The sequence below is a fragment of the Borostomias antarcticus genome, assembly GCF_949987555.1.
Source record: "Borostomias antarcticus genome assembly, chromosome: 24".
Taxonomy (NCBI): Eukaryota; Metazoa; Chordata; class Actinopteri; order Stomiiformes; family Stomiidae; genus Borostomias; species Borostomias antarcticus.
Window position 1 is genome coordinate 17072947 of NC_140257.1, and position 12183 is coordinate 17085129.

The window sequence follows — 12183 nt, forward strand, 5'->3', positions numbered from 1 at the left end:
GTTTAATGTTGGCATTAAGCCTTGTGAAACAGATCAGAAAATTAAGTAAAGCAACGTATTTTTGAGAATATTTTTTTCACAGGAACACAGATGTGTGTGTGTTGTGTGTTGTGAATGTGCAGTGTGACCCCTCACTCATGTGTGTGTGTGTGTGTGTGTGTGTGTGTGTGTGTTGTGAATGTGCAGTGTCACCCCTCACTCATATGTGTGTGTGTGTGTGTGTGTTGTGTGTTGTGAATGTGCAGTGTCACCCCTCACTCATGTGTTTGTGTGTGTGTGTGTGTGTGTGTGTTGTGTGTTGTGAATGTGCAGTGTCACCCCTCACTCATGTGTGTGTGTGTGTGTGTGTGTGTGTTGTGTGTGGCCAAATAAATAAAGACCCATGTATTATATAAAGGTAGGTTAATCACTATGTAGCTTTTAACATCAGATTGTAATCTTCCCTCCTGGTCATAATTTCATGCAATTTTTATGCAAATAAACATTTTTCCTTCATGTCCATGTCAGCCAGCTGTGTTTGTGAAGAGAACAGCCGGCCCCTGTGACTTGTTTGAGACATGGACTGCTGCACTGTAGCGCATGGAATGAAAGTAGGACTCAACACGCGGGTGTTCAGGTGGGCGTGGCTCCAGAGCGTTATGCTGGCGAAGCACCGCTCTGCCGCAGGCAAATGGCAGCGTTGAGGGACGGACGGGTATTTTTAGGCCTAATTATGAAAATGTGCACGCTCATCACATCTGTAGCAGTCAACAAGTGATGGTAGATCATCTTAATCAACGTGCGCTGAACACAACGGTTTTCCAGCCTCCCATTCGCCCCTTCCTCAGGCTGCTTTTGGATATAGGAATGTGGTCTTAATTGCTTGCCTGGGTAAATAAAGGTGAAATAAAAGATTTTAAAAAAGAACCGGGGGGAGGAACCGTCAGCGGAACAGCCAACTGTAGAAGGTGCTGGATGTGTGACTTTACACTATTAATATGAATTAATACTGTAGATGTACTGTGTGGACTTTACACTATTAATATGAATTAACACTGTAGATGTACTGTGTGGACTTTACACTATTAATATGAATTAACACTGTGGCTGTACTGTGTGGACTTTACACTATTAATATGAATTAATACTGTGAATGTACTGTGTGGACTTTACACTATTAATATGAATTAGCACTGTGAATGTACTGGTTTTCAATGTGCTTGGCTTCCTTCACAACAATATTGATTTTTTTTTATTTTTTTTAATAAAAACTAGAATATTCTGTGTTGCATAATACAGGTGCATCTCAGAAAATTTGAATATTGTGGAAAGTTGTTTAATTTCCGTAATTTAATTCAAAAAGTGAAACTTTCATATAGATTCATTAGACATGTAGTGAAATATTTCAGGGCTGATTGCCTCCATGTTGCTCCATGTTGATGCAGTAATTTGTGCAAAAGGAGCCGCGACTTGCGACTTGCTACTTGCTACTAGGAATTATTAAATAAAACACCGCATGAACTCACACTTCCTCGTCGCAAATTCGGATATGTTTCTCAGCCCCCAGTTGCTCGAATGCACTAGATATAACTAGGTAACTGTGATATAATGGTATATAGATATAACTAGGTAACTGTGATATAATGGTATATAGCTGGAATGCACACAGGTCGGAGGAAGGTATTTTGCGACTTGCCACCTCCGACCACAAGCGAACGCTCCGTTAAAGCAGCCAGCTGCCGTACCTGTCTCAGGATCACACTGTGGCTTATCTAGCCAGGCTAGCGTCGGCCTGCGGTGCCGTGGCAGGTTGTTAAAGCAGCCAGCTGCCGTACCTGTCTCAGGATCACACTGGTGCTCGCAAGGGTCCAGGAGGCGGCGCCCACACAGCTCGTTGATCCAGGGCCCGCTGGCGTTCTGCTGGGAGTACAGCTGCACCTGCGCCGGGTTCAGCCAATCAGACGCGTCCAGTTGACTGCCCTGCAGCAAGATGAATCTGGACCCTGAGGGCCGCCACAAGGAGAGAAAAAAAAATATTGGCGGAGTAACAGCGCTTGATTAGTTTATTTGGACGGAGTCCCACATTGATTAAAACAACAATTGTCTAACTGACTCATCTAACCCCGGCTATTTCAACTACAATATCTTAGAGTGATTCATCAATGCGAATGCAAATGATGGAGCAAGTAAAATCTACAGTATGACTTTATCTACAGTATGACTTTCTCCAACATGCAGGATTATTTGTTTGGTACACTGTTCTGTTCTGGTCAAGCAGAGGTCGTTTATCTAAAAGGAGATTAATCTAGTACTATGTATTTGTCCCTCAGTTAGCCTTCAACCTCCTAGCAGTAGCAGAATGCGCTGTTATGACATGTCAATAAAACCAAATAACATGTCTGTGTAATTTCTTTACCTGGTGTAAAATGTCAGGGAGATGATGTGACTTAACATTCCTGAAAGTCATTTCTATATTTTTTAAGGCCTATAAACAGCTGTTGCATAAACCCACAGTTAAAACAAAACAAAACAGATTTTCATCCGTCTCCCCATGACATCAAATTACCTCTGATAAGATTGTGTAGACATTTACAGACACGTTCTAAATCGATCTGAGTTTTGTAATTCAACACTCAAATGTGCCATATTTCATCTCTCCTTTCCAAGTTGCCTCCCACCAGATACCTTCCTAGAATCTTAATTTCATCTGGCGTGGCCGCAGAACTCGCCAGCGCTCGGAATCAAATCAAAGACGAGATGATAGATGAGCAAGGCGAGTCACAGTCCATCATATATCTGCACTGCCAGCTCGCTGATGGCCGGAAAATGTCAATGAGCCCAGACTGAGTCCTTACTCCTGCAGTGGGGTACACTGAATGTTCTCCACGCCAGTCCAAACCCATCATGGGGTTCAGGGAGGGGGGGGGGAGGGCGTCGATACAGGGGTGGTCACTGCGACCCAGCCATAATGTGCTTTGATGCTGTGAGGGCAAATCGTCTGGGGTCTTCCTAGGGGAAAGAGACACTCTAGATGGAGCGAATGTTTACAGTGGATAGCTAGCTAACCTGGCGGGGCGTTCAGAGATACAGATCCACCTGAGGTTCTTCTGATTCTGACAGACCCGGTAAAGCCCTGGCGGAGAACCTGAACAGCCCGTGACGAAACCTTAGAGAGTTCTAGAAGCGGCGTTTACCATCGGCGATGAGGTGTTCAGGGACGTGGAGGATGACCCGTACGTTGAGGCCGCAGGAGAGGTGCGAGGAGTAGACCAGGCCGATCACGCAGCTGACCACGCTGATCAGGGTCAGGGTGGTCTTATTGATGGGGCTTCGCGGTGATCCTACTGGTGGACGACAGACAACAGACGAGCACAAACAGGAGCCGTGTGAATCTGTGAGCACGCTTTTTAACTCCCTCTCCTGTGCACGTCCTGTGAGGAAAGTCACTCACGGACCAGTCCTCGCTGGGCTTAGAGCCAGGGAAAGAGACCTGGAGGGCTGGGTATCGATTTGAATTTCAAGAATCGATTCCGATTCACAAGGTTCAGAATCGATTAACGCGATTCGATTCGATTCAATATCGGTTAGTGTTACTAAAACCTGTTTTTTTAGCTGTAACCTTAATAACATGACTGCCAACACATCAATACTAGGGTATGAATGAATAAGTGAATCATTGAATGAATTAATGAACTATTCATTCCTTCATTTATTCATTCATTCATTAAATAAAAGATTGATTTTGGGATTCATGAATCGATTCAGAATCGATTAATGGATTTTTTAAACCCAGCCCTAGGGACCTGTAGATCACTCCGTCAGAGTGGCGTCCCAGGCCTCACTGGCGGAGTGATACGAGTTTACCTCTGAAGATCAGCCACCATACGTGCTGGGAGGAACAAGGAGAACTAGCTGGAAATGAAAAGCCTTCAGCGGACTACTCACTAGCTTCTCTCCCCTGGCAGGCTGAGCTCATCTTTCATCCCTTTTAATCAAGAGTTTGAAGACTCCAATATAAGTGTCTAGAAACACACACGCACACACACACACACACACACACACACACACACACACACACACTACAACACATAAAAGTGTTAGAAGTGAATCAAGAACACTCTCCTACTTTGCTCAAACTTGGTTTTCACTGCCAAAAGTTCCAGTGTCGCTGCGTGACTAGAGTATATTGTTGCGACCAGAGACCAGAGACCTTACAACAACCGACACCTTGGAACAAACTCAATGTTTTCTTCTCCTCACACAATCACAGCACCGAGGATGAAAGGTGCAAACATGTCGTCTATTCTTAAACCCTCCACTAATTAAAGGTGTTGGATACTGGCTTGCCTTGTTTGTGACACCTGAGCAAGAGAAGAGGGTTTAATTGGACCTGAGGTGTCGCTGAGGCAGACATGGCGTTGGACAGTCTGACAGCTGCAACACAACATCACAGCACCAAGGACTTGGCGTGCTTATACACGGGAACATGGAGCATAAAACTGGTAAATAGTTACAATTGCAGTGTTAAACAATTACTTTAGAGGCTGATCTCTTTTCACACCGAGCATATTTTACCGCTGCACACACCAAGCTGTGCCCTGATGAGGGTCTTGTGAGCCAACGCTCGGATTTTTGTGGACACTTGTAGAGAACAGGTGTGCAGAAACTTTTTTTCTGGCACCGAGTTACTAGTTTTAATAGTCGTGAGTGGGGTGATCAAAGACACCGCTAGACACACACACACACACACACACACACACACACACACACACAAACGTAGAACTACAATGGCGACGGCTATCAACACATATGTCAACATTCTATCTGCGTGCATGTTTACCAACACAACATGTTAAAATCACTGTGTGCATACAGTATACTTTTGAAACATTTACATAAATACATTAATTGCATTCATTACAAGCATTGTCAAAGCAGACATAGTTTGTCAACATTCAGTTACAGTTCCCATTCTGTAGAGCAAGGCCAGGCATCATGCCATGGAAGAGATGAGAGCTTATTACACAGGCAGGCTGCTTATTACACAGTCAGGCTGTTCATCAGCGGTGTAGTGGTGACTAAAGAAGTGGCCATACTCTGACTAAAGAAGTGGCCATACTCTGACTAAAGAAGTGGCCATACTCTGACTAAATAAGTGGGTATACTCTGACTAAAGAAGTGGGTATACTCTGACTAAAGAAGTGGGTATACTCTGACTAAAGAAGTGGCCATACTCTGACTAAAGAAGTGGCTATACTCTGACTAAAGAAGTGGGTATACTCTGACTAAAGAAGTGGGTATACTCTGACTAAAGAAGTGGCCATACTCTGACTAAAGAAGTGGGTATACTCTGACTAAAGAAGTGGGTATACTCTGACTAAAGAAGTGGGTATACTCTGACTAAAGAAGTGGGTATACTCTGACTAAAGAAGTGGGTATACTCTGACTAAAGAAGTGGGTATACTCTGACTAAAGAAGTGGGTATACTCTGACTAAAGACGTGGCCATACTCTGACTAAAGAAGTGGCTATACTATGACTAAAGAAGTGGGTATACTCTGACTAAACAAGTGGGTATACTCTGACTTAAGAAGTGGGTATACTCCGACTAAAGAAGTGGGTATACTCTGACTAAAGAAGTGAGTATACTCTGACTAAAGAAGTGGCCATACTCTGACTAAAGAGTGGGTATATTCTGACTAAAGAAGTGGCTATACTCTGACTAAAGAAGTGGGTATACTCTGACTAAAGAAGTGGGTATACTCTGACTAAAGAAGTGGGTATACTCTGACTAAAGAAGTGGGTATACTCTGACTAAAGAAGTGGCCATACTCTGACTAAAGAAGTGGGTATACTCTGACTAAAGAAGTGGCCATACTCTGACTAAAGAAGTGGCCATACTCTGACTAAAGAAGTGGGTATACTCTGACTAAAGAAGTGGGTATACTCTGACTAAAGAAGTGGCCATACTCTGACTAAAGAAGTGGCTATACTCTGACTAAAGAAGTGGGTATACTCTGACTAAAGAAGTGGCTATACTCTGACTAAAGAAGTGGGTATACTCTGACTAAAGAAGTAGGTATACTCTGACTAGAGAACTGGCTATACTCTGACTAGAGAAGTTGCTATACTCTGACTAAAGAAGTGGGTATACTCTGACTAAAGAAGTGGCTATACTCTGACTAAAGAAGTGGGTATACTCTGACTAAAGAAGTGGGTATACTCTGACTAAAGAAGTGGCTATACTCTGACTAAAGAAGTGGGTATACTCTGACTAAAGAAGTGGGTATACTCTGACTAAAGAAGTGAGTATACTCTGACTAAAGAAGTGAGTATACTCTGACTAAAGAAGTGGGTATACTCTGACTAAAGAAGTGAGTATACTCTGACTAAAGAAGTGGGTATACTCTGATTAAAGAAGTGGGTGTACTCTGACTAAAGAAGTGGCCATACTCTGACTAAAGAAGTGGGTATACTCTGACTAAAGAAGTGGGTATACTCTGACTAAAGAAGTGGCCATACTCTGACTAAAGAAGTGGTTATACTCTGACTAAAAAAGTGGGTATACTCTGACTAAAGAAGTGGCCATACTCTGACTAAAGAGGTGGGTATACTCTGACTAAAGAGGTGGGTATACTCTGACTGCAGGTCTGCTGCAACTCTTGGTTCTTTTAAAACAAGCCTGAAGACTTTTCTTTTTGCCACTGCTTTCTAAGAGGAGCTATGTTTATCAGTATACTGCACTGTAACTTTTATTCCTGTATTCTATTTGTCCTGCTTTTTGTTTAAATGTCTATAATGACTTGCTTTTTGTTTTAATGCTTTTAATTTGTCCTGTCTTTTGTTTTAAATGTCTTTAATGTCTTGCTTTTTGTTTTAATACTTTTAATCTCTCATGTAAAGCACCTTGAATTGCCCTGTGGCTGAAATGTGCTATATAAATAAACTTGCCTTGCCTTGCCTTGCCTTGACTAAAGAAGTGGGTATACTCTGACTAAAGAAGTGGCCATACTCTGACTAAAGAAGTGGGTATACTCTGACTAAAGAAGTGGCCATACTCTGACGTAAGAAGTGGCTATACTCTGACTAAAGAAGTGGGTATACTCTGACTAAAGAAGTGGGTATACTCTGACTAAAGAAGTGAGTATACTTTGACTAAAGAAGTGGGTATACTCTGACTAAAGAAGTGGGTATACTCTGACTAAAGAAGTGGCTATACTCTGACTAAAGAAGTGGGTATACTCTGACTAAAGAAGTGAGTATACTCTGACTAAAGAAGTGGGTATACTCTGACTAAAGAAGTGGGTATACTCTGACTAAACCCTCCACTACACCACTGCTGGTCATCATGCCATGGATGAGATGGGTGTGTGTGGGTGTTCAGGTACAGTAGAGATGGGAGGGTGGGTGTTCAGGTACAGTAGAGATGGGAGGGTGGGTGTTCAGGTACAGTAGAGATGGGAGGGTGCGTGTTCAGGTAGAGTAGAGATGGGAGGGTGGGTGTTCAGGTACAGTAGAGATGGGAGGGTGGGTGTTCAGGTACAGTAGAGATGGGAGGGTGGGTGTTCAGGTACAGTAGAGATGGGAGGGTGCGTGTTCAGGTAGAGTAGAGATGGGAGGGTGGGTGTTCAGGTACAGTAGAGATGGGAGGGTGGGTGTTCAGGTACAGTAGAGATGGGAGGGTGGGTGTTCAGGTACAGTAGAGATGGGAGGGTGCGTGTTCAGGTACAGTAGAGATGGGAGGGTGGGTGTTCAGGTACAGTAGAGATGGGAGGGCTGGTGTTCAGGTACAGTAGAGATGGGAGGGTGGGTGTTCAGGTACAGTAGAGATGGGAGGGTGGGTGTTCAGGTACAGTAGAGATGGGAGGGTGGGTGTTCAGGTACAGTAGAGATGGGAGGGTGGGTGTTCAGGTACAGTAGAGATGGAAGGGTTGGTGTTCAGGTACAGTAGAGATGGGAGGGTGGGTGTTCAGGTACAGTAGAGGTGGGATGGTGGGTGTTCAGGTACAGTAGAGATGGGAGGGTGGGTGTTCAGGTACAGTAGAGGTGGGATGGTGGGTGTTCAGGTACAGTAGAGATGGAAGGGTTGGTGTTCAGGTACAGTAGAGATGGGAGGGTGGGTGTTCAGGTACAGTAGAGGTGGGATGGTAGGTGTTCAGGTACAGTAGAGATGGGAGGGTGCGTGTTCAGGTACAGTAGAGATGGGAGGGTGGGTGTTCAGGTACAGTAGAGGTGGGGTGGTGGGTGTTCAGGTACAGTAGAGATGGGAGGGTGGGTGTTCAGGTACAGTAGAGGTGGGATGGTGGGTGTTCAGGTACAGTAGAGATGGGAGGGTGCGTGTTCAGGTACAGTAGAGATGGGAGGGTTGGTGTTCAGGTACAGTAGAGATGGGAGGGTAGGTGTTCAGGTACAGTAGCAGTGGGATGGTGGGTGTTCAGGTTCAGCGGGTCCTCCTTACCCCCAGAGCCCCAGGCGCTGGTGGCGTTGCCGTTTCTTACAGCCCGGCCACGGCGCCGGCTGCGGTTGGGGTCGGTGTAGAAGGTCAGCTGGGGTTCGCTGTCCGCCTCGGTCCCCGAGTCGCCGTCTGGGTTCAGGAAGGTTGAACCCGCTGTGAGATTCACACAAAACACCCACAGTCACGACCGTCCACTCCGCCGGTCAGGGGGAGCCAGCGGCGGGGCTAATTGGTGGTGAAATGGTAAAATATTCCATTATGGAGCCATGAATCCGTCACCATGGCAATTAGAAATGAAAATTCTCTGGTATTGAGTGGAAAGAGAGAGCAGAAAAAAAAAAAAAGCTATTGTGTGAAAACATATAAAAGGCTTCATTGCTTGGAACATGTTCAACTGTGAGGCTGACAAAGTCCATTGAGTTGAGAATGCAATATTCATTGGGAATATTTTAAGATACTCTCTGTGCAACAAACTAGCCATTGCCCTGGCCCATATGGCAGGAGACTTCCTTAGTGTGAGGCAGCTTGATAAGTAAAAAAATAAAAAATAAAAGTACACCCCCCTGGACACTGGTCTATTCAATAAATTATCTAAATAATTTTGACATAGCACTAACAGTCAGATGAAAATAGCACTAACATAGTCAGATGAACATAACTCTAACATAGTCAGATGAACATAGCACTAACAGTCAGATGAAAATAGCACTAACAGAGTCAGATGAACATAAATCTAACAGAGTCAGATGAACATAGCACTAACAGAGTCAGATGAACATAGCACTAACAGAGTCAGATGAACATAGCACTAACAGAGTCAGATGAACAGAATTGGCTCCAGTTGATAAATAAACCAGAGAGCAATACATTGTGCACATATTGCACACTATGTGCACAATGTATTCCTCTCTAGTTTATTTATTATAAAAGTGCTTTTGAAACTGAGCCATCCTTACAAAGTATTATATCAAAACAGTTCAGATGTGGAGTCGCACCTTTAGCTATAGAAACTGGTAGATACACTCACTCCCCAGCTGATAGATGTGTCTGTACCCTATGTAATAGTGGCTCTACTGAATCTGAAACCCATACACTGTGAACTCTATTCACACATTCGTTGAGAATTGTTTCTCCAGCTCTCAAACCATGTTGTACATTTTAATGATCTAGACGACATAAATAAATGGTGTTATTTCAAGTGGTAAAAACCGTATCAACCGTATCAACGGATGTGCCAACGCCTAACACCTCATCCTTAACAGAAGACATTCTTCTGAGTGTTTAAGCACTGTTTTGCACCTGCACGTATAACTGTTTTTCCTGATAACAAGCTGATGTGTGCTAAATTGTAGTCTCTTTTTTTGTCTGTCTCACAACTCTGTGTGTTGAGAGGTGACATAAATAAATCTATCTATCTTCCAACCATGTGATCAGAGAAAAAAACTAAAAAACATTCCAAACAAAAGTGTATTCCCCCTTATACCAAATGCACAGTGCTGTTTTCCTGTGGAGTGAGCGGTGCACCCAGACTAGTTGTTATCTAAACAACAGAATCACTTTTCGTTGACATATCACTCATGTTGATGCACTTCCTGTGTAATCGGATTACTTGGACAATGGACAGGATGTTCCCCATTACAAATGGCACCCATATCCTGTGCCTCATCAGACACAGCAGCGCTGTACAAACACATTCATGAGGCGGAGAACATGGAAGATACAATAACACCCTACATCCTGAGGTATTCTATCATGGTGAGAAAGACAACGTGACTCGTTTTCTCAGCTCAGCAGAGGACACATGCTTTCATCACCCTGCGGCTGAGGGAGTGAGAAGGGATAAGGGGGGGGGGGGGCACTCAGCGGGGGTGGGGGGGGGTAATGTTATTCGTGTCGGTCCATGTTTATGCAATCATCACGGAGTCGGAAGCTGTCTCTGGCCTGATTCAAGGCAGGGGGCAATAAGCCAATACGTTCCTACTTATTTTCTCATTCCAAACCACTGGATTAAAGGCTATAGAAAATCATTTTTCAAAAAGCAACAGAATGCATACAGTGCACATATGGGATTTCAATGCAGCAATATGACAAACATTTTCAACCTTTCTTTAGGGTTATATTGTAGTCCGCTCAAGTGTTACTTCAACATCAACAAGTGTTACTAGAGTAAAAGTAAGCAGACAAAGACGTCAGCGCTTCAAGCTGTGAAGGCTCGACAGGAAATCCTTCCATCATTAAATTATTTCAAAATGTCTAATGATATGACTGTGATTGAGTGTGTAAATATACCCCCCCCCCCAAAAAAAAAAAGAAAAAAAAGAAGAAAAAAAAAGATTTAATTAATTAAATAATTAACCAATTAATAAAAATGAGTGCGAGTTGAGTGCCAGTGACATGATGGCGACCCAACCCAGATACATTGTTCATCTGATGATGGCATCACTTTGGCAAAATTTCCACTGAACAACATACAGTAGACTATACAACAATACACAGAGCATCACAAAGAATGGATTTAGACACTCTAAACCACTAAAAGTAGGCCAGCTCCATAGTGTCACAGACACATTTAGTTATTTGAACACATTTGAGATCTGCTGGATTTTTTTTTTTCCAATTTACACACATAGGCACCCTAACAAACCAGCCATTTATGAAGTGTATGAAATGCTTATGAATTAAGCGATGCATTTAACTACATTGATACATACACATCCGCATACATTTTGTGGGGAGACTTGTTGGTGGCAGGTTGGGGAGGGCGGATGGTAGCTTATAGCAACGCTTGCCTTGTAATGCATGTGTCCCAGGTTCAAAACCAACCAAGTGCAATGTTGTTTGTTCTACTAACCCTAATCTGTACACGTAAGGCCTTTTATCCACCAATCAGTGATGTTTTCCTTACAAACGGTAATTTTGTTTTATTGCACGTCTACTAAACACTGTTCTCAACAAGGACAGCTTTCATTCAAATATATCATCAAGCGAAGACAAAATGACGAAAGAAGGTGAAATATGTTTGTAACCAAGGAACAGCAGCTCTGAGATGAAATGACACTGAACCAAAGAACTTTGAGGTGACCCTCGAGGGAACACGGTGTCTCATGCAAGGGTTCGTAGAGGACGCCCCCTCCTTCACGATAGGGCAAGGGCCAAGAGGTGCAGCGTTCTACAGAGACCAATACAAGATGGACTCTATTGAATATTCAGCACCAGACTTTGCGCTTGGCATGCGCTGCAGGTGGAAATGCCTCTCTCACTACCAGACAAAGTTATTGTGAGGTTGTGAGTTATTGTGAAATTGTTCAGGGCTGAGTTTCCCAGAGGCATCGTAGCGCTACGTTCATGGTAGCGCTACGATGAACGCCGTAGCTTAGGATGAACGTAGCGCTACGATGCCTCTGGAGCTAGCATGGCTGGTGATGATGAGGAGAGCTCTGTGGAGTGCTAGCCAAGAGAAAACCAATAATAGACATGTAACAACAACTGTAAACACAGCTATACTCAGAAACTCAGGACGGGTTCAAGGGACCAGGTCCCTTGTTTGAGAGGTACCACTGGGATATGATTATGCCGATTCCTAACGACTGTACAATGAAAACCTAATCTAACCATGGAACTCTGTCTCTAGGATCCAAAAGCAACTTCGTCCTCAGATACGTTGTTCTAAATATACTGTGGGATAATGATTTGTCAGGATTGTCAATCTATGCCTTCATTTATTTATTTTTTACAATTTTGTTTATTGAA

At 43.5% G+C, this 12183-nt stretch overlaps 1 protein-coding gene across 1 annotated transcript in view; it reads right to left on the reverse strand.

Moving 5' to 3' along the window:
- astn1 (astrotactin 1) overlaps positions 1–12183 on the reverse strand; it is a gene marked incomplete at both ends in the record, with an annotated part of 224595 nt that overhangs the window by 155177 nt on the left and 57235 nt on the right. Inside the window, 3 exons of the mRNA XM_084458037.1 lie at positions 1815–1982; positions 3174–3323; positions 8437–8586. Coding sequence (XP_084314163.1) covers positions 1815–1982; positions 3174–3323; positions 8437–8586 — 468 coding nt within the window. The remainder of the gene's footprint in view (positions 1–1814; positions 1983–3173; positions 3324–8436; positions 8587–12183) is intronic.